The following is a 21,981-nucleotide window of genomic DNA, read 5'->3' as shown; positions in this document are numbered from 1 at the left end:
CTGAGGGGAGCCGAGCCCCGGGCGGCCGACCGGCGGCCATGGCTGAGGATTACTGGGACCCGCAGCAGCAGCGCTGAGCCCCCTGCAGCGGCAGCCAGGGTAAGAGACACTCCGTGGGGCGGGGCCTGGCGATCCACTGGGACCCCGGGATCGACACCCACTGGATCCCGGGGATCTGCTGTCCCATCAGGCTGAGACCCACCGTGACCTGGGGACCCCCCACTTGATCCCATGGGATCAACTCTATCTGGAGCCCATGGATCTTCTGTCCCATCCGGTTGGGATCCTGGGATCCACCAAGTGCAACCCTACATGATTGACACACACTGGATCCCATGGATCTTCTGTCCCATCCGGTTGGGATCCACTGGGACCCATGGGATCCACCCACTGCAGCCCCATGGGATTGTCACCCACTGGATCACAGGAATCTTCTGTCCCATCAGGCTGGGATCCACTGTGACCTGGGGACCCACCCACTTGGTACTATGGGATCAACTCTCACTGGATTCAATGGATCTTCTGTCCCATCTGGCTGGGATCCCTTGGGCTCCTGGGATCCACCCACTGCAGCCCCATGGGATTGATGCCAACTAGATCCCATGGATCTTCTGATGTATTGGGCTGCAATCCACTGTGACCCTGTGATCCACCCACATGGTACCATGGGATTCGCACCCACTGGATCACACATTTTCTGTCATGTTGGTCTGGGATCCACTATGTGCCTGGTGTCCACCATTTGGTCCATGGGATCAACTCACACTGGATTCATCTTCTCCCTCATTGGGCTGGGGGATCTGCTGTGACCCATGGGATATACCCATCCAGGCTATATCAGATCTGCATGTGCTGGAGCCCCTTCTGCTTCTTCCCCATTCATTAGGGGTCTCTAATAACTTCTGACCCTATGGGATCCACTCACATGGGATTCTCTGCTAGACTTGGGATCCCCTGTGATCTCTGACCATAGGATCTACCCACTTTTGCTGTCCTATGTGATCTACTTCATGAAGTACACCTAAAAGTGATTCATCTTCTCCTTCCTTATTGGCTGGGGGATCCACTGCAACCTCTGGGATCTACCTGTCATCATCCCCATGGGATACACTCATACTGGATCACTTGGATCCCAGCCCTTAATGGACTGGGGGATCCATGGTGACTTTTGACATTCAGGAATCTACATTCTGATGTTGGGATCTACCCATACTGGGTTCCTCTGTTCTACCCCTTGGCCTGGGGATCATTTTGTGATCCCCAAGAATCTACCCTGACCTCCCTGCAAGGATCTACCTCCCATGCTAACTCTTACAGGGATCCTCACACACTTAACTCCCCTGTCATCTTGTGGAGATCTATTCACTTATCTTGGGCTAGGAATCCATTCAGACCCTCAGGGATTTCATCACACCCAGATCCCATGTGACATTCTCTGGCAATTGACTCTAACTGGATCACTCTATTAGTCTGGTGATCTATTTCGCCCTGATTGCCTGGGGTTGTTACTACACCTACTAGATCCCTCTCTCTATTGTTCAGTGTTTGGGGATCTACTCTCTCTTCTGAGATCAGCGCGCCCTGTTTTGTAGGTGTCTAGTCTGGATTGTCACTCTAGGTATCTTTCTCTCTGCTCCCCTCTCATGGGTTCTGTCCCAGCAGGGATCCACCGAGGCTGTTTGCCTCTGAGACCTAGTCCTGGTCTCCAAAGAGGGAGAATAATCTGGGATGAGCCCTCACCATGTTCTCTAGCTGGTCTGGGGAGCTCCCCCAGTTGTGATCCACTATGACCCTTCACTGCAAACCCAGCAACATCAGTGGATCCCTCTGCACTCTCTTCTTGCTCATTGGGGGGATTCCCACCAGTCATCTACCTGGGGGATCCAGTGGGGAGGGGATCAGGTGTCTGAAATAGATCCAGGACAGTGGGGGAGGTGGTGGCCTGTCATGTCTTCCCCCAGCATGGGGGGTGAGAGATGGGTTGCCGGAATCCATTCTGGGAGATCCCTGGGATCTCTCCACTCACCAGATCCCTGTGCAGTCAGGCTAAATCGGATAGGGGGGAATTGCTCCCACTCTTGCATGTGTTGGGACAGGTGGGGGAGTTGCTCCCCCTGTGCGGGGCAGAGAGGGGTGTGGGGTGGATCGCTGCAGTGATGGGGTGGGTGTGACATCCCCACCCCCATGCCTAGGGTGTATTTCTGGCTCTCCCCTTCAGTGAGTGAATGCAGGAATCCTGGGTGGATAGCAAGGGGGTTGTCTTTACCCCCTTCTCCCGTGTGCTGGGGGGGACATGAACAAGGTTGCATCTGTGTGTGCCTGACTCCTGGGAATAAGAGTGGTGGTGGTTGGGAGTTGAGGTCTCCCCCAGACAGGATTAGTTCACTGCAAAGGCCCCAGCCTGGGTTAAATCTAAATCATGTGGTTACTTTGAGTGTGGGGGCTGAGCGGCAGGGGGCGGGGGTGGACCGGGCTATGTGTATGGGAGGGGATGATGGGGGGGCTGGATCAGGCTGTGCGTATGGGGGGGCTGGATCAGGCTGTGCATGTGTGGGGAGGTTGATGGGGGGGCTGGATCGGACTGTGTGTGTGTGGGGATGATGGGGCTGGATCGGGCCGGGGGGGCTGACTGAGGGGGCTATATCAAGCTGCGTGGGGCGGGTTGGGGGGGCGATGACCCAGGCTGGCTTGTGGGCCTGTGGTGGCTGATGCTTTTTGGAGAGGGTCCCACCATGTGGGACTGGGTGCACTGGGGGACAGTGAGGGTCTGGGAGGGGCACAGTTGGTGGCTGCAGTGGGGGGGCTCTTGTCCCGTGGTTGGTGCTCACTGCACAAGCTGGGAGTGTCTGAGAGGGGGCAGATCCAGGGTCCCCTGGGCGAAGGGGCAGGCAGATCCGGGGACCCCGCCTTGGCTGGTGTCTTGTGGGGGGACCCAGCGGCCTGGCAGATTAGCCTTTCAAAGCAGATCAGTCTGGGAGTTGGGGGGCTTCTGTCCTTGCCCCTTGGAAGGGCTGGCTGTGGCCTGACTGAGCCCCGGTGCTCGCCTCAGATGGACCGACTCTGACCCTGCCGCAGCCCTGGGGTGGCCCCTCTCGGGCAGAGAGCTGGGGAGGTGTGGGACCTGGTGCCAGCTGCTGGGAGCTCTCTCCCCCTGGCTGTAACCACTGGACCCCACTCCCCCACAGAGCCAGGGAGAGAACTCGGGAGTCCTGGCTCCCTGTCCCCTGGTTCTGCAGGGAGTGGGGCGCTCTCCCCTGGCAGTCGGCACTGGTTCCAGTGCCCCATGTGTTGCTGGGCAGGGGAAGGGGCTCTGTGGCTGGAGGGGTGTAGGGTGGTGGTGGTGGTGGGAGGGTTCAGGACTGGGGACAGGGTCTGAGCCAGGGGATCTGAGTGGTGGGTGTTTGGGGGGAGGGGGTCGGGCTGGGTCTGTGGGCTGAAGGAAGGAGGTGTGAGAGGGGTGGGGGAAGATCTTCACGGGGGGGTGGTGGTCTCAGGAGATGGGGCTCTCAGGGTGGGGGTCAGGGCCAGGGGTGTCTAGAGGATGGATGGTATCTTATGGGGGGTGGGACTTCGGGGGCTGAGGGGTCAGATGGACGAGGGCTGGGGGTCTTGAAGGGTTCAGAGGTATTTGGGTGGTGGGAATGGGGGGGCTGGAGGCATGGGGCTCCCAGGGGCTGGTCCAGGGCATCGTGCTGGGGTGTCGGGGGGGCAGCTCTCTCCCTGCATGCCTCCCGCCCCCCCGCTGCTGCCCCGGGCTCCGCCCCCCATGGTAGGTCAGTTGGTCCCAGGAGGTATTAATAGCTCAGTGAGTCGCTCCCCAGGCCTCCCCCCCTCCCCATGGTGGTTGTAGCTGCGGCCTCCTCCCTCTGGCTGGCTGGTAGGATTCCTGCACCCTGCATCTCTGGCCTTTCCCCGGGGGGAGTGATTGTGGAGACAGACGCTCCTTGGATTGGTCCACTGACCCACTGGACATGCCCCCAGAGCACAGCTGGGAGGGGGAGCCCAGGGCCGGGCTAGCAGGGGGTGTGGGGCGAGAGTAGGGGGGAGGGAGCCAGGGCTGGGCTAGCAGGGGGTGCGGGGTGGGAATGGAGAGCACTGGGAGAGGGGGGAGCCAGTGCTGGGCTAGCAGGGGGTGCGAGGGGGGAGTGAGGGGCGCTGGGGGGTGGAGGGAGCCAGAGCCGGGCTAGCAGGAGGTGCTGGGCGGGAATGGAGGGCACAGGGTGGGAGGGAGCCAGGGCTGGACTAGCAGGGGGTGCGGGGAAGGAATGGAGGGCATGGGGGGGGGGAGCCAGGGCCGGGCTAGCAGGGGGTGTGGGGAGGGAGTGGGGGGGACTGGGGGGGTGAAGGGAGCCAGGGCTGGGCTAGCAGGATGTGCTGGGTGGGAATGTGGGGCACAGGGCGGGAGGGAGCCGGGGGTGTGGGGAGGGAGTGAGGGGCGCTGGGGGGGTGGAGGGAGCCAGAGCCGGGCTAGCAGGAGGTGCTGGGCTGGAATGGAGGCACGCGTGGGGGGAGGGAGCCAGGGCTGGGCTAGCAGGGGGTGCCGGGAGGGAGTAGGGGGTACTGGGGGAGAGGAGGGAGCCAGGGCCGGGCTAGCAGGAGGTGCTGGGTGGGAATGGGGGGCACAGGGCGGGAGGGAGCCAGGGCCGGGCTAGCAAGAAGTGCAGGGCGGGAGTAGGGGGCATGCGGGGGAAGCCAGCTCAGTCAAACTCCCCTCCCGCCAGCCGTGCCACCCCCTTGAGTCCTTTCTGGGTGCTGGAGGTGATCTTTCGCTGGTGCGAGCAGTGGGGGCCCGAGGGGAAGGCTGGTGTCCGACTCCCAGAACTGGGGTTTGGTGGCCAAGGCGGATCGGGGATGAGAATAAGGGCGGGGAACCTTGGTGAGCCTCTTGGCTGAGCCAGGCTCTGGTATTTCCCCTGCCCGGATCCAGGGCTGAGCCCACCCTCGGCCCTGCGCACAGGGCTCCTGTGGAGATCCAGAGCCCTTGAGGGAGGGGGTATGTAGACCCAGCTCCTCACCGTGCCTGATGAGAGCTGGTGCCCCTGGAGGGGACAGAGGCTGCTGCTTACTCAGGTCCACCTCAGAGTCCCCCCCCCCCCCCAAAAGTACAGTGATGGGTAGACCCCACTCCCATCGCAGAGCCAGGGAGAGAACCCAGGAGTCCTGGCTCCCAGCCCCTCTACCCCAGCTCTAATAGCTAGATCCCATTCCCTGCCAGGACAAGTGAGCTGCCAGGTGCTGCATTAGCCCGGGGTTGGGCTTGGCATGGCACAAGCCCGTGCCGTAGGTGCCCTGTGTGCTGGGGAGCAGGGCTGCATGGGGCTGGATCTGTGCCCTGGCTCCTGGCAGACAGCTCAAGCCAAGAGGATTCTGCAGATGCTTCCGTCGGGTGAAGGAAGGGGGAGCAGGCAGCCTGAGTTGCCCCCCAGTGGAGCCAGCTCTGACAGCACCCCCTGCCCTGCTCTCCACAGCACCCCCTCAGCGCCCAGTCCTGCCTGCCATGGGAGAGTGTGCCCTGCTACCCACCCTGCCCCACATGGCACCATGCCCCCAGCACCTGGCACTGACTACCTAGGGAGAGTCCTCCTGCTGCCAGTGCCTAGTCCTGCCTACCACAGGAGAGTGTGCCCTGCTACCCGCCTTGCCCCACACAGCAAGGTGCCCCCCAGCGCCTGGCACTGACTGCCTGGGGAGAGTCCCCCTGCCCAGCCCTCTGCCCCCAGTGCCCAGTCCTGCCTACCACAGGAGAGTGTGCCCTGCTACCCGCCCTGCCCCACACAGCAAGGTGCCCCCCAGCGCCTGGCACTGACTGCCTGGGGAGAGTCCCCCTGCCCAGTCCCCTAGCCCCCTTCCCAGCCCTCTGCCCCCAGTGCCCAGTCCTGCCTGCCATGGGAGAATGTGCCCTGCTACACACCCTGCCCCACATGGCACTGTGCCCCCAGCACCTGGCACTGACTACCTGGGGAGAGTCCCCCTGCCCAGTCTCCCAGCCCCCAGTGCCCAGTCCTGCCTACCATGGGAGAGTGTGTCCTGCTATCCACCCTGCCCTACACAGCATGGTGCCCCCAGTGCCTGGCACTGACTGCCCAGGGAGAGTCCCCCTGCCCAGTCCCACACCCTGCAGCCCCCTGATTGGCTATTGCCATCCTGTGCTTCCACCCACCATTGTGTATCCTTCTGTCATGTACTCACACCGGAGTGGCGGTTGGAGGCTGTGGGGATTGCTCCAGCCCTAGCCAATCAGAGGGATGTGAACTGCCTGCGGTGTTACAGCTGGGCGTTACTCCTGAAGCCTACTGATGGCAGTGGGTACACTTTGCTAATTCACCATCATCGTGGGGGCATCCAGCTGCTGGGAGCCGGCCCCCTGCCACCATTCCCCACGCTGCAAGCTCCCCCAACCCTCTGCTGCTTCTCCAGGCTCGTCCCACAACCCCAAGGCCCTCCCACTCACATAGGCTCCTTCCACTCTGTCTCCACCCACCGTCCCCTCCCTTTGACAATCTCTGCCAACATGCCCCTCCCACTGTAACAGGCTCCTCCCACAAATCCAAGGCCTTGCCGCTGTACAGACTCCTTCCAGAAACCCCAAGCCACTCCCTCTCCAACAGGCTCCTCCCACAAGCCTCCCCATGTTCAAGCTCCTCCCCCAAGATCCCTTCTCACACAGGCTCCTCCCAGAATCCCAAGCCCCACCCACTAACCCTGGCTCCTGCCACATGCCCCAAGCTCCTCCCAGAGTCAGCTGTTCAAACATGCCAGGGGAACATCAAATTGCCTGTGAGTCATCACCAGTCTTCAGTCATAATGGGGCAGCATTTCAGTCCTTCCACCCATCAGCTACTGTGCCCCCTTCCTGTCCAGGGCCACACCCTGAGTCCCCCTGCAGCTGACCCTTTGAGTGAGACATGGGCCCAACCCCACCCCCATGTGTTCCCTATGGTCCATGGGTCTGATGCAGGGGGGCACCATGTTGGCTGGCCTGTGGGGCTGATCAGGGGGCACTGGCTGGTTGACTTGTGGGGTCTGATCTGGGGGGGCACCAGGCCAGCTGACTGCTGGGTTTGATGTAGGGGCACTGGCTGGCTAGCCATGCTGCAGGGTGACTAATCCGTCTGGGTTGTACATTCCCGGGGCGTAATGTGAGACACATGCTGGAGTGGGAGCATCGACACCATGCATAGCCCCTGCCCTGACCTACCTCTGCTTGGCATAGTCCTTAGCCGGGGAGTGGAGTAGGGGGTTCGTTATTAGTACATTTCTTTGGACTCTTTCCCCTAGAGTTTTTCCTTAGCTGCCCTGCCCCAGCAATGGCTGCATCTCAGCACCAGGGCAGCCCTCCTTGTGCAGTGTTATGTGCAGCTGTTCCCCAGCTGCCCTGCTCTAGAGGTGGTTGCATCTCAGTGCTGGGAGAGCAGTCCCTGTGCGGCATTATGTGCGGCTGTTCCCCATCTGTCCCACACCAGAGGTGGCTGCATCCCAGCGCCAGGGGATCCCTCCCTGTGTACCTGATCTGGTGTTTCAGCCTGTGGTGTCCTTTCCCCTCCGTGCAGCAGCCCCCCCCCTGGCCCCACCATGGATCGGATGAAGAAGATCAAGAGGCAGCTCTCAATGACCCTGCGGGGGAGCCGGACAGCCGAGAAGAACCTCAATGAGCAGATCAACGTCGAGGAGAACAACAGCAGTGACACTGGTGAGCCACTCCCCCAGCTGGGCCTGCCCCGGACCCTGGTGCCTGGGGCAGCTCCGCCTACTCCGGCACCTTCCCATGGGACCTTTTTGTGCTGGGCATGGATGGGATCCGGACTGAGACCTTCCCTTTAAGCTGGCTCTTGCTGTGACTGCACCTTTAAGACATTTGAGTTGCTTGGCCACCCCTTTAAGGTGTTCTCTGGGTGTAACCGCCCCTTTAAGGTGTTCCACTTACAAGACGGTTCCTTAAAGGGATCTGTGCACAAGGCCACCCCTTTAAGGCTTTCTGCAGTCATAGCCACCCCTTTAAGGTGTTACCTGGGTATGGCTGTCTTTTAAGATTCCCTGTGGGTGTTATGGCCCCTTTAAAGTGTCCATAGGATGGACCCCCTAAAGGATCTGGGGATGTGGCTGCCCCTTTAAAGCCTCCCTGGCTGTGCCTGTGTGGTGGTCTCTGGGCATAGCTGTCCCTTTAAAGGCTGCCTCCCCTTCCCTCCTCACCCCACCTTCTTCATTGCTGGTGGTCCGTTTGGGAACCAGCCTAGGCACCAAGCTGAGCAACGATTGGCTGGCTCCCTAGAGGTGGCCAATGGCCAGGTGGAACATACCATCTCACTACAGCTGAAGGGGTGTGACAGCAAGGTTCCACTTCCATTGGACTGAACCAAAGCCCCAGATGGGGGTGTTTGAGGCAGTTTGGGCAGGGGACCCAGACTCCTGGGTTCTCTCCTCAGCTCCAGAAGGGGAGTGGGTTCTAGTGGTTAGAGTGGGGGGGCGCTGGGAACCAGGACTCCAGGGTTCTCTCCCGTCTCTGGGAGGGGAGTGGGTTCTAGTGGTTAAAGTAGCGGGGGCTGGGAGCCAGAACTACTGGGTTGTCTCTGCTGCACCAGGAGGGGAATAGGGTCTAAGGGTTAGAGCGGGGTGGGGGTTGGAGCCAGGATGCAGGGGGCATTACTGATGCTTTCCAGGGTTTATTGGGGGGGTTGGGATTTGGGGGGAGGGGGCGGCTGAGTGCAGGAATGGGGATGGTTGGACCCCAGTGCTCTGGTAATCTGAGCCCCTCAGGCGCGGGAGTGTCCATGGCCCTCCCACGGGTACGTCCCCCCTGGCTGGTCTGTGCCCCCTACGCAGGGGTCCTGGATTTTGTTTCTGTTCTGTTGTATTTTTGTTTCTTCATTTTCTTTTTCTTTTCTTTTTTTGTTTGTGTTTAATTTCTGGCCCCCCTCCCTGTCGTCCTCCCTTCTGGCTGTGTGACCTCTTCCCACCCCCACCGGCTGTGTGACCTCCCCCCATCCCCACAATGCAACCGCCACCGGCTGTGTGATCTCCCCACCCCCACACGGCTGTGTGACCTTCTCCCCGCCTCCACGCACCCCGCCTCTGGCTGTGTGACCTTCTCCCTGCCTCCACGCACCCCGCCTCTGGCTGTGTGACTTCTCCACACTCTTCCCCCCCCCCCCCCGGCTGTGTGACAACTCCCCATCTGCCCCCCGTCCTCTGGGCTGCATGATTCCCCCAATCTACCCTCCAATCTACTCCCCTATCTGTGTGGTCCCTCCAACCCAACCCCCACATCCTCTCCCCTGGGTGTGTGATTGCCCCCCTCCTCGAATCTTTTTCTCCTTGTGGGCTGGGCTCCCCTGCGCCCTATGTCTCGTGCCCCCCAGGCCTGGCGGGGAAGAGCGGGCGTCCCTGGGGCGCCTCGCGCAGCGTCTATTCCTTCCTGCAGCGCCGGCCGCGCCTGGGCATGACCCGCAGCCTGAGCGCCCACCTCGCCCGTGCCAGCCGACTAGGTGACTATGGAGGGGCAGTGCAGACCCCAGGGTCCCCCCCGAGCCAGCCCTCCTTCTGCGGAGCAGACCACAGCTTGGAAAGGGGAATGGGGGTTAGAGGGTGGAGGGGGCTGGGAGCCAGGACTCCTGGGTTCTCTCCCTGGCTCTGAGAGTGCAGTGGGGTCTAGTGGTCAGAGCCGGGGGGGACTTGTAGGCTGTAATGGTGGCGTCGGAGGTAACCAGCCTCTCCCCTTTTCAGTGGCTGTAGTTTGTGTTTGATTACGTGGGTGGCTGAGCTGGGCTGGCAGGACACGGGCGGGGCCCGGGGGGGGTTGCTGTCAGAGTTCCAGCTCTGGGCACTGGCCCCTGGCCTCCCAGCCAGCTGCTTTCAGAGTTTGCCAGCCAACGTGCGCCGAGCCGGCCTGGGGGTGCTGCCTCTGGCTGCCTGGTAACGTTGGGAGGGTGGAGGCTGTGGCGAGGGCTGGCTTGGGGAGGGGAAGGAGTCTCCAGCAGGGGGTGCTGTGGCGAGGGCTGGCTGGGGGAGGCAAGGGGAAGTCTCCAGTAGGAGGCGTTGTGGCAAGGGGAGAGGGGAGTCTCCAGCAGGGGGCACTGTGACGAGGGCTGGCTGGGGGAGGAGGGGGGAAGTCTCCGGCGGGGGGAAGGGGGGGCTTTGGGGAGTATCCAGCAGGGGGCGCTGTGGCGAGGGCTGGCGGGGGGGGTATCTAGCAGGGGGCGCTGTGGCAAGGGCTGGTGGAGGCCGGGGGCGGTATCCAGCAGAGGGTGCTATGGTGAGGGCTGGCGGGGGGCTTTCCAGCAGGGGGCGGTGTGGTGAGGGATGGCTGAGGGATATCCAGCATGGGGCGCTGTGGCAAGGGCTGGCGGAGGCCGGGGGGGGGTATCCAGTAGAGGGTGCTATGGTGAGGGCTGGCAGGGGGCTTTCCAGCAGGGGGCGGTGTGGTGAGGGATGGCTGAGGGATATCCAGCAGGGGGCGCTGTGGTGAGGGCTGGTGGAGGCCGGGGGTGGTATCCAGCAGGGGGTGCTGTGGTGAGGGCTGGCGGGGGTGGTATCCAGCAGGGGGTGCTGTGGCGAGGGCTGGCTGAGGAGTATCCTACAGGGGGCGCTGTGGCATGGGCTGGCTCTGCAGGAGGGGGTGCTGTGTGCTTGGGGGCTGCCTGGGGGTCTGGCTGGGGGTATCTGGCAGTGGCTGGCCAGGGGTCTCCGCTGGGGGGTGCTGTCTGTCGTCCTGGTAACGCCCCCCCCCCCCGCTCTGCCCCCCCAGAGATGGTGCAGGAGGACGTGAAGATGGGCTCCGATGGGGAGAGCGACCAGGCGTCCGGCACCTCGTCCGATGAGGTCCAGTCCCCCGTGCGCGTCCGCATGCGCCACAGCTCGGCCCGCAAGATCTCCTCCGAGGTGGGGGGCGGCCGGGGGAGATCTCGGGGGGGTGGTGGTCTGAGGGGAGGGACAGGGTCACTGCCTGCAGGGGGGTGAAGGTGGGGGCAGGGGCAGGGGGGTCTGTGACTGCGCCTGTGACCCCCGTCCCTGCGCCCCCCAGGACATCAACAAGCGGCTCTCGCTGCCAGCCGACATCCGCCTGCCTGAGGGCTGCCTGGAGAAGCTGGCGCTGAACAGCCCCTTGTTCGAGCAGCCCCTCAGCCGGCGCCTGCGCCGCGTCTCGCTGGTGAGAGCCTGCCCCACGGCGCCCCGCTGGCCCCGGCCCTGGCCTGCCCCACGGTTTCCCCTGCCCCACGGCGCCCCGCTGGCCCCAGCCCTGGCCTGCCCCACGGGTTCCCCTGCCCCACAGCGCACTGCTGGCCCCGGCCCTGGCCTGCCCCACGGGTTCCCCTGCCCCACGGCGCCCCATTGGCCCTGGCCAGCCCCACGGTGCCCTGCTGGCTCCGGCCCTGGCCTGCTCCGCCCCACGAGTTCCCCTGCCCCATGCGCCCCGCTGGCCCCAGCCAGCCCCATGGGTCCCCACTGGCCCCTGCCCTACAGCGCCCCGCTGGCTCCCGCCCCGGCCTGCCCCATGGGTCCCCGCTGGCCCCGGCCCTGGCCTGCCCCTACGGCGCCCCGCTGGCCCCAGCGAGCCCCATGGGTCCCCACTGGCTCCCGCCCCGGCCTGCCCCGCTGCCCCCTGCCATGGCCCCGGCCTGCCCCATGGGTCCCCTGCCCCACAGCGCCCCGCTGGCCCCAGCCAGCCCCATGGGTCCCCACTGGCTCCCGCCCCGGCCTGCCCCGCTGCCCCCTGCCATGGCCCTGGCCTGCCCCATGGGTCCCCTGCCCCACAGCGCCCCGCTGGCCCCTGCGACGGCCCTGGCCCACCCCCTGGGTTCCCCCCCACTCACGGCGGGCGTCTCACGGCCGGTCTTTCGTCCACAGTCTGAGATCGGCTTCGGGAAGCTGGAAACCTACGTGAAGCTGGACAAACTGGGAGAGGTGGGAGCTGGGCCCCAGGGAGCGGGGGGAGGGGGAGATCCTAATGCCCCACATCCCAGGTCCAAGACAGGGCATGAGATTAGAGGGAGGGGCCAGGAGAGGGGCCATGGGGCTGGGGAGGGGACTGTGGGTGATGGGGCGGGACTGGGGGCACCCTGGGGTGGGGGTCATGGGCCAGGGAAGGAGGGTGAGTGGCTGGTTGAGGGATGGGGCAGGAGGGGCCCCCAGCTGTGACCTCCCCCCCCCATCGCTGCCCCCCAGGGGACGTACGCCACCGTCTATAAGGGCAAGAGCAAACTGACAGACAACCTGGTGGCACTGAAGGAAATTCGCCTGGAGCACGAGGAGGGGGCGCCCTGCACGGCCATCCGGGAAGGTATCTGCGGGGGGCCGGCTGGGAGGTGGGCCCTAGGTGCTTGGGGGTGCCGGGGGGCAGGCTGGAGATGCTGGGCGGGGAAGGCTGTGGGGGTGTCAAGGGGGCAGGCTGGGGGACAGTCTAGGGGGTAGCTTCAGGGGTGCTGGGGAGGCAGGCTGTGGGGTGCCGAGGGGGCAGGCTGGAGGTTGGGGGCACCAGCGGGCAGGCTGGGGGGTTGTGGGCCGAGGAGCGGGCTGGTAGGCAGGCCGGAGATACTAGGTGGCTGGGCGGTGCTAGGGGGAGCAGGCTGGAGGGGTGGGCTGGAGATGCTGGGGGTGCCAGGGGTGCAGGCTGGGGGTGCTGGGGGCGAGCATGCTAGGGGGCTGGGGGGCCGGGATTCACTCGCCTCCCCTCCCCTCCAGTGTCCCTGCTGAAGGACCTGAAACACGCCAACATCGTCACCCTGCATGACATCATCCACACGGAGAAGTCGCTGACCCTGGTCTTCGAGTACCTGGTGAGTGGGGGGCTGGGGGCCAGCTCGCTGGGACCCCGGCGTCCGGGTGGCGCTAACCCTGCCCTGCCCCCGCAGGACAAGGACCTGAAGCAATATCTGGACGACTGCGGCAACCTCATCAACATGCACAACGTCAAGGTGAGCGCGGGCGGGGCTGGGGGGGCTCCCGGGGCCCCCCCAGGGCCAGGCTGACGGCGCCTCTCCATCCCCCCCCAGCTCTTCCTCTTCCAGCTGCTGCGGGGCCTGGCGTACTGCCACCGCCAGAAGGTGCTGCACCGCGACCTCAAACCGCAGAACCTGCTTATCAACGAGCGGGGCGAGCTCAAGCTGGCCGACTTCGGTGAGCCCCCTGGACCCCCAAACCCCCACCCCGCCCACCAGAACCTGCTCAGCCACGAGCGGGGTGAGCTCAAGCTGGCCGACTTTGGTGAGCCCCCTGGACTCCCAAACCCCCACGCAGCCCCCCAGAACCTGCTCAGCCACGAGCGGGGCGAGCTCAAGCTGTCCGACTTCAGTGAGCCCCCTGTACCCCCAAACCCCCACGCAGCCCCCCAGAACCTGCTCAGCCACGAGTGGGGCGAGCTCAAGCTGGCCGACTTCGGTGAGCCCCCTGGACCCCCAAACCCCCACGCAGCCCCCCAGAACCTGCTTAGCCACGAGCGGGGCGAGCTCAAGCTGGCTGACTTCGGTGAGCCCCCTGGAACCCACCAGGGCCCCCCGAAACTCCAAACCCCCACCCCGCCCCCCAGAACCTGCTCAGCCACGAGTGGGGCGAGCTCAAGCTGGCCGACTTCGGTGAGCCCCCTGGACTCCCAAACCCCGACGCAGCCCCCCAGAACCTGCTCAGCCACAAGTGGGGCGAGCTCAAGCTGGCCGACTTTGGTGAGCCCCCCTGAACCCCCAGGGACCCCAAACCCCACAAGCTCTCCTGAACCCCCAAACCCCCACCCCGGCCCCCAGAACCTGCTCAGCAGTGAGCGGGGTGAGCTCAAGCTGGCTGACTTCGGTCAGCCCCCCGGAACCCCCAGTGCCCTCCCACCAGTGCCATCCCCCTCTCTCTGTGCCAGGTCTAGCGCGGGCCAAGTCCATCCCCACCAAGACGTACTCCAACGAAGTGGTGACGCTCTGGTACCGGCCCCCCGACATCCTGCTGGGCTCCACCGAGTACTCCACGCAGATCGACATGTGGTGAGCTGGGGGCGCTGCGGGCTGGGCCTGGGGGTGCCATGGCTGCTGGTGGAGTGACCCCGCCCTGCCCCTCCATCCCCTGCCCGCCTTGGGACCTGCCCCCCACCTGACCCCGACCCCCTTCTCCTCCCAGCCCATACTGGTCCTCTGCCTCCCTCCTATCCCTTCCTCTCCTCATGCCCCCCGTCCAGCTCCCTTATCTGAGCCCGGCCTCTCCTGCTCTCTCACCACGCGGGGACCCCTGGGACTCCACACCCAAAGTGCTGCCCCCTCTCCCACGGAGCTCCCAGCCTCCCACCCTGCTGTGTCCAGCTGGGTCTGATCAGTGACACCGACACTGCCCCCCTCGCCTCAGTCCTGGAGCTTCAGACCACCTGGTGCAGGAAGTGCCAGCCCAGGCAGGGGAGGGGAAGGCAGGCGATTGGGGGCGAGGGGTGGGGGGGATGCACCAGCCCGGGCGGGGGGAAGGTCCCCTCCTGCAGCTCGGGTGGTTTTGCCGTCTGTCGTGCTGGGGCGAGGGTGCTGTGCCTCTGAGTGGCCCCTGCAACTGGGGACGGGGGCGGGGCTGTGCCAGAGAGACACCCCCCCCCCCAATTCTAGGCCCCCTGACCCCAGCTCCTCTCCCCCAGGGGCGTGGGCTGCATATTCTACGAGATGTCCACGGGCCGCCCACTCTTCCCTGGCTCCACTGTGGAGGAACAACTGCACTTCATCTTCCGCATCCTTGGTGAGGGGGTCGCTCGGTGGGGGACACTGGGGGGTCAGCAGGGGCGATTGGGGGGCAGGCCTGGGTTGCGCAGGGGGAGCTGTGCTGCGGGGAGCATGGTCAGAGGGTGCCATGCTGCAGGGGGTGGGGTGCTGGCTTGGCAGGCGGTGTCATGCTGTGGGTGGGGGGCGCCATGGAGTCCCTGGGGCGATGCTCTGGAGCTGCTCCCTACAAAGCCAGCCAGGACTCTGGGGGAGCCTCCTCTCTCGGAGCAGGCCATCCCAGGGCAAGAAGCTGCCACAGCTTCCACCTTCCTGGGTCTGACCCTGGAGCATTCAGCATCCCCGTCCCCCCGTGCGCTTCCCCCAGCGAGTCTGCCTGGGGGAGGGTCCTAGGGGAGCCAGAGGGCCTTGCCCCCCAACTCCGCAGCCAGCCAAGACTCTCAGCCGGCCGGTAACAGGGAAGGTTCATTAAATGACAGGAACACGGTGTAGAACAGAGCTTGTTAGCACAGAAATCAGGGACTTTCAGCCAAGTCCATCTTGAGGAGTCCTGGGCCAGATGCCCTGGACTCCCCCCGCCACTTTCAGTCCCCACAAGCACAGTACCAGCTTCCAGCGACCCCACCTCAGACACCCCCGTTCGCATCCCCTTCCTGGGTCTCAGGTTACGAAGGACATCGGCCATCGCCTACCTGCAGGCAGCTGGAGCTGCCTCACCTGCCCCCGAGGGTCTTATCCAAAGTCACACACCCTTATTCGCGCCACCTAGGCATTGGTGCAGCACGCAGGGAAACTGAGGCACACAGAGTATTCATGCAAAACAATAAAACTCGCATACAACATAACAAGAGAAAATCCCCACATCATCTCCTTTTCAGGAGGTGGGGTGGGGGCTCAGCGGGGGTCACTGTGCTGCAGGGGGTGATGGGGAGTTCAGTGGGGGTCACTGTGGTTCAGGGGTGGGCAGGAAGCTCAGCAGGGGGTGCTGTACTGCAGGGTGTGGGTGGGGGCATCGTAGTGCTGCAAGGCGTGGGTTGGGGGCTTCATGGGGCCCTGTCGGATCCTCACCTTGTTTGTCCCTCACCCAGGGACCCCCAACGAGGAGACGTGGCCAGGGATCCTGTCCAACGAGGAGTTCCGATCCTACAGTTACCCCAAGTACCGGCCTGAGGCCCTGCTCAACCACGCGCCCAGGTCAGCCCTGGGACTGCTGCACGTGGGGGGTCCCGGGGGCTGTGAGTGATGGCTGGGGGGCCAGATCCGCCTGGGGGCTGGGGGGGGAAGGGCTTTGGGGGCTAGATCTCCCTGGGGGTGCGGGCTGTGTGTGTAAATCCCACTGTGGGTTTATGGGAGTTCATGGAGAGCTGATATTTCCCATGTCCCCCGTGTAGGCTGGACAGTGATGGAGCCGACCTGCTGGGGAAACTGCTGCAGGTGAGAGCTTGGCAAGGGTGGGGAGAGGCCGGGGTACACTGGCTTATAGCATGGGATAAGGGGGGCGGGATTTGGGGGCGGTGAGTGGTTCTGGATTGAGGAGGGTCTGGGCTGGCGTGTCCATCCCTCTGACCGCACCCCCTGGGGGCATGTCTCCACAGTTCGAGGGGCGGAAGCGGATGTCAGCGGCTGAGGCCATGGGGCACCTCTTCTTCCACTGCCTGGGCGAGCGTGTCACCAAGCTCCCGGACAGTAAGTGACCCACGGGGCTGGGGCTGGGGGGCTCAGCTCAAGTTGGGGGGTTGGAGGTGTGTGTGTGGGAGGGGGGCTGAGTCGGGCAGGGCCAGGGCGCTCAGCTCAGGTTGGGGGGCTGGAGGTGGGGGGGGATGAGTCAGGCAGGGCGAGGGGCTCAGCTCAGGTTGGGGGCTGGAGATTGAGGGGGGGCACTGAGTCGGGCAGGGCCAGGGTGCTTGGCTCAGGTTGGAGGGCTCGAGGTGGAGAGAGGGCAGGCGGGCTCGGCTCAGGTTGGGGGGCTGGAGGTGGGGGGGGATGAGTCAGGCAGGGCGGGGGGCTCAGCTCAGGTGGGGGGGCTGGAGGTGGGAGGGCTAGGGGGCTGAGTCGGGTGGTGCTGAAGTGGGCAAAGAGGGAATTGGGTGGGGGCTGGTTTGGGGGTGTATAGACTTGGGCGGAGCTGAGGGAATTCAGAGTGGGGGGCAGGGCTGTAGGGAGCTGTAACTGCCCCCCCCGTGACCCCCCTCGTGTCTCCATAGCCACGTCCATATTTGCACTAAAAGAGATTCAGTTACAGAAGGAGACGGGGCTGCGCTCAGCTTCCCTGCCCGACTCAGGTGAGATGTGCCCCCCCCGTGCTCCCCCCAGTCCCCTCGATCGCCCCCTAGCCCTGCCCTGCCCCACCCACAGCCCCTCCCTGCCCGACTCAGGTGAGACATGGCCCCCCACAGCCCCTCCCACAGCCCCACCCTGCCCGACTCAGGGGAGACCCTGCCCACAACTCCCCCCGCTGATCCCTCTGCTCACACAGACGTGCTCCCCAAGCCCCCCCCCCCACGACCTAATGCGCCCTCCAGGGCTGGCTGCTAACACTGGTCTGTTCTCTAACCTGCTCCCAGCTGGGACCCTTCACCGCAGCCCTGCTAGGGCCCTTCCCTCTCAGGATGGGGGGGGAAGCTTCCCCCTTGAGGAGCCCCTGGCCCTGCCCCCCCGGCTGCGCGGTGAATGCTCTCTCCTCTCCTGCAGGGGGTGCCGCCTTCCGGGTAGTGGACACTGAATTTTAGCCTTCGGGTCAGGTACTCCCCCCCCCCCCCCCGTGGCCCCTCCAGCTCTCAGCATGGAGCCCCATCACCCCCCCCAGGCTTCCTTGTCTTGGACCCCTCCCCCCCAGCTGGGAGCACATGGGGCACCCTGCTCCTTATCACCCCCAATACACGCCCACCCCACGGGCGCTGTACCAGGATGGGCGGCGTGGGGGGAGGGCAGGCTGGGGGGAATCCCAGCAGCAGTGGGGGGGGCACTGTCTCTCTCTAACCCTTTGCTCCCTCCCACAGTGAATGGGCAGAACGGACGGCCCAGCTTACTGTTGTGACCCCGCCGAGCCACAGTGACGGGAGGGGCGGGGGCTGGACTGACATTAACCTGCCCCTCCCCCCCACAAGCCGGGACTCTGCCCCTTTGGTTGGACGCTGCCTTTGGGGCGGGACTCGGACCATGCCCCACGGCCGGGGGGGCCTTGATCCCCTTCTGGGGGAGGGGCGGCGCCGGCTGGACGGCAGATGGCCCCCCCACCCATGTTGTTTAAGTTTTATTTTTTCAAGGCAATATTATAAATATAGAGAAATAATCTATAGCCCCCTCCCCCCCACTGGGAGGGATGGGCATTGGGGGACAGCCCCTCGGAGTTATGTTTCCATGGAGATGTGTTTGATTCTGCCCTGCTGTGGGGGAGGGGGCTGCAACCCCTCCTGTACCCCCCAGGTTGAGGAGGGGGATTGATCCAGGGGGTTATATTCTGTGGTCACTCGCCTCCTGCCCCAAATCCTCCTCTCCTGCCCCCCACACCTGCTGAGCTGTGGGGACAGAAGTCTTCCAGATGTGGGGGAAATGGGGGCGGGGAGGGGCTGCTGTTGCAGATGTGTTGGGGGGGGTACCCCAGCTGTGGTAGGTCCCTTTGCAGCAGTGTGTGTGCGGGGGGGTCCCTGACAGTCTGCAACCGCTCCACATCCGAGCGATGCGTCTCTAGGGAGTCCCTTTACATGTCCCCTTTCTGCGGGGCTTAGCTCTGCCCCCACGACCTGCTGGGTCAGCATGTGGGGTGAACGCTGGCTGACGCCAGTGAGTTCAGTGGGGCGGCTGCCAGCTCCCCTTCCCCACTTAGTACTCAGGGCTCACTTTCTCCCAGCCCTTACTCCTACAGTACTCGGCCCTAACTCTGCCCCCACTCCCCTGTTCCTCAGTCCTTAGTCTAGCCGTTTCTATGTTACTCGGCCCGTACTCCTACATTACTTAGCCCTTACTCTGGCCCTACTTCCATGTTACTCAGCCCTTACTCAGCTGATACTCCCAAGTTGCTCAGCCCTTACTCTGCCCCACTCATGTTACTCTACCCCTATTCTCATGACACTCTCCTGCTACTACCTTGTAACTCTGCCCCACTCCCATGTTACTCAGACCCTTACTCAGTCCCTACTCACATGATACTGTCTGTACTCCCATATTACTTAGCCCTTACCTGACTCCCTACTCAGTCCTTACACAAATGTTACTCGGCCCCTACTCTGCTCTTACTTGGCCCGTACTCAATCCATAGTCAGATCTTACACAGTCCCTTGGCCTCTTATTTGGCTCCTACTCAATTGTTACTCAGCTCTCACTCAGCCCCTCCTTGATCTTACTCAGTCCCTCCTCAGCTGTTACACAACTGTTCGCCTGTAGTCAGCCCCTAGCATGCTCCTGACTCAGCCCCTCCTCAGTCACTTCCCAGACTCTGCTCAGTCCTTACTCCCATTCCTAGTCTTTACTTAGTCCTTACTCAGATGTTACTCTGCATCCTCTCACTACTAACTCAGCCCCTACTCGACTGTTACTCTCTACTCAGTGTTTGGTCCATGCTCAGGTGTTACTTGGCCTACCTAACATTATTCTGTGGTTACTGAGGCCCTACTCATCTGTTACTCAGCCCTTACCCATCTGAGTTTACCTGTTACTCCTATCCCTGCTCAACCCTGACATAGTCTTTATTCCAACATTACTCCATCCTTACTTGAGCTTTACTCCGTCCTGAGCTGGTCACTCACACATTCCTTGTTCCTTACTCCATAAATCCAGAGGGTGGTTGAAGTATCACGGCATGATCTGGAGTAACAGAAATGAAACTCACTAGGCCACAGTGAGGGAACTAGGAAGAATTTTGGCCATGAGCTGGGAGCTCCCAGAGAGACCTGGGCGCGTGGGACGCTCGCAGGGTGACGCTGACCCCACAGCTGTGCAAATGGCAGGTGCTGGCAAGGGATTTCCACCGGAGCCAGAGCCTGGGCCCAGCGCTGGCCACCCGTGTTGCGGGAAGAAGAGCTCAGGCTGGGCCTGGCGCAGTGAGGGCGGCTGGGACGGCCGGGAGCAGGTTAGCTGACAGCTCAGGCTGAGGTGGGCCCCGCTGTACTCGCCATAAATATGTGGGGAGGACGAGGAGGGGCTGGAGCAGCAGTGAGGGTCAAACGCCCTGGCTAGCAGGACGCTCTTGCTGACTCAGCTCAGGATGGCCTGAGCTCCTGAGGTAGCGACACCAGCTGGAATTGGAGCCGCTGGCCCAGACGGCCCATCCAGGCCTGGGCGTGTACTCATATTCGGGCTTTCCAACCTCTAATTAGTCTGGTTTTAGTTTTTAGTCTTTAGTCTTCAGTTAAATGTGACACAGGTGGAACATGTTACTCAGCCATTGCGCTGTATTTACTCCATCCCTACTCTTGTTACCCTGCCTGTACTCAGCTGTGAGTCCCTACTCAGCCCCTACTTAGTCTTAGCCTAGCTGTTACTCTGTCCTTACTCAAATGCTACTCTGCCCCTACTCAGTCTTATCTTAAATGTTACTCACCCCTACTGCAAATGTTACTTGGTCCTTACCCAGACAGGACTCCATCCTTACAGTCTCAACTTAGTTGTTGTTCAGTCCTTACTCAAAGAGTAATCTGACCCTACTAAAATGTTAATACCTCCTTACTCAAACACTACTTGGTCCGTACTGAAACACTGCTCCATTAGTTCTCAAATGTTACTCAGTCCCTACTTAGTCTTCCCCTTAGATAGTACTTATTTTTACTCAAACGTTATTGTATCCTTACTCACTCTGGAATCAAATGTTTCTCAGTCCATACCTAGCCCTGACTTTGGCTTAGTTGATTTGTTACTCCTTCCTTACTCAAATGGTACTTGGTCCCTTTCCAGCACCTACTCAGTCTTCCCTTAGTGGGTTCTCAGTCCTTAATCAAACACTACTCACCCATTACTCTGTCCTTACTTGTTACTCAGGCAAATCCCTCCTTGTCTCTGCTGCAGTCCAACACTGCTCAGGATTGGACCCTGTGTCCCCTTCCAGCTGGATCCTGCAGCCCCCCCCCCCCGCACTCCCTGATGGACCCCCGCCAGGCTGTCCCACCCAGAGGGCTCTGTGTGCTCCTCGCTCCCCCCGAGTGGCTAGGAAGGATCAACTGCAGTTGAAGGGGCCAAGTCCTTAACTCAGGGGTAAAGGCTGGGAATTTGAACCCAGCTGTGGGAGTGTCAGTTTGAAGGCAGTCTCTGTATCCCCCAGGCAGTGTGCCCCCCACCTGTCTCTATTGTGTGTATGCGCGTGTATATATGTACATATCTAGCCTTTTTTATATGCAGCATGTAGTGCTTGTGGGATGGAAAGACTTTCCCTGCAAGAGCCATACCCATAGTAATAAAAATGACGATGCCCCCCCAGCTGAGCTGCAGCCACCTCTGGAGTGGGGCAGCGGGGAATGGCCACATGTAACGTTGCACGAGAAGGGCTTGGCCAGCACTGAGATGTAGCCAGCTCTCCACGTGGATCAGAATGGCCCTGTTCCTCACCTCTGCCCCCCTGCTCTGACCCATAAGGCTAAAGATGTTGTCCCTGGTGGGGGCGGTGTTAACCCTTTCTCTGCTGGGCACCTGGAAGGGCTGGGGCTTGGGAAGTGTAGCCAGGAGGTGGTGGGGGCAGTGCCAGGGGGTTGGGTTTGGTCTGGGATCCATTCCTGGAAGGTGGTGGGTTCTGCTGTGTGGAACTGGATCTCTGTGCACAGAGGAGGGAGGGATCTCAGCCGTGAATCCTGCATGAAGGGGGAATCCCACATCACATCCCTGCATGAGTAGGAGGGCTGGAGCCTAGCTGGAGAGGAGGGGGGTTAAGACCAGATCCCTGCTGGGAGGAGGGAGGGATCTCAGAGTGGATCCCTACATGCAGAGGAAGGGGATCCCATAATAGATCCATACAGGTGCAGGAGGGAGGGATCTTGGAGAGGAGGGGATTCCTGAGGATCCCTGGGCATTGAAGAGGAGGATGCCATAGTAGATCCCTGCATGGAAAGGGGGACCCTGCACTAGATTTCCATGCCTTGGGGGCCCTGTACTGGCCCATAGTAGATTCAATAGGTACACAGCCCCGTCCCCTGCCAGCCATGTCCTCCCCAGGTCTGTAGATGGGGGTGGGGGGTGGGGTCTGTGATAGGGGGCTTTGGCTCAGCAGGCAAAGGGTTAACCTGCCTATGCATATCAATATTTGCGAGGGGCTCCCTCGTTTTCTGTCTGGGGTGAGAGACTGTGCTGCGTTCAATGTATGGAAATTATTAAAGTCTCCATGGAACCCAGG

The 21,981-nt window shown here is 62.6% G+C and overlaps 2 protein-coding genes across 5 annotated transcripts in view; both read left to right on the top strand.

Annotated features, from left to right (window-relative positions):
* The window catches only part of LOC115643305 (RNA-binding protein 10-like), a 10,489-nt gene extending 9,464 nt beyond the window's left edge, over positions 1-1,025 (top strand). Inside the window, exon 10 of the mRNA XM_030547184.1 lies at positions 943-1,025. Coding sequence (XP_030403044.1) covers positions 943-1,025 — 83 coding nt within the window. The remainder of the gene's footprint in view (positions 1-942) is intronic.
* CDK16 (cyclin dependent kinase 16) lies at positions 7-21,981 on the top strand. 4 transcript variants are annotated; one of them, XM_030547197.1, is made up of 18 exons: positions 7-99; positions 7,554-7,690; positions 9,357-9,482; positions 10,742-10,875; positions 11,018-11,143; positions 11,842-11,898; positions 12,160-12,274; positions 12,676-12,770; positions 12,846-12,908; positions 12,987-13,110; positions 13,838-13,958; positions 14,588-14,685; positions 15,755-15,860; positions 16,058-16,100; positions 16,262-16,352; positions 16,871-16,948; positions 17,358-17,407; positions 17,666-21,981. In XM_030547197.1, exons 2-17 carry the CDS (start codon positions 7,573-7,575, stop codon positions 17,393-17,395), a joined length of 1,533 nt encoding a protein of 510 aa, XP_030403057.1. In that variant the 5' UTR covers positions 7-99; positions 7,554-7,572; the 3' UTR covers positions 17,396-17,407; positions 17,666-21,981. The 4 variants fall into 4 exon arrangements, with proteins under 4 accessions (XP_030403057.1, XP_030403055.1, XP_030403058.1 ...); XM_030547195.1 differs by having other exon boundaries at positions 7,551-7,690; XM_030547198.1 differs by lacking the exon at positions 9,357-9,482 and having other exon boundaries at positions 7,551-7,690.

The sequence above is a fragment of the Gopherus evgoodei genome, unplaced genomic scaffold, assembly GCF_007399415.2.
Source record: "Gopherus evgoodei ecotype Sinaloan lineage unplaced genomic scaffold, rGopEvg1_v1.p scaffold_57_arrow_ctg1, whole genome shotgun sequence".
Classification (NCBI taxonomy): Eukaryota; Metazoa; Chordata; order Testudines; family Testudinidae; genus Gopherus; species Gopherus evgoodei.
Note: the sequence above shows the minus strand (reverse complement) of the source record. Positions and strands in the feature narration are given on the sequence as shown.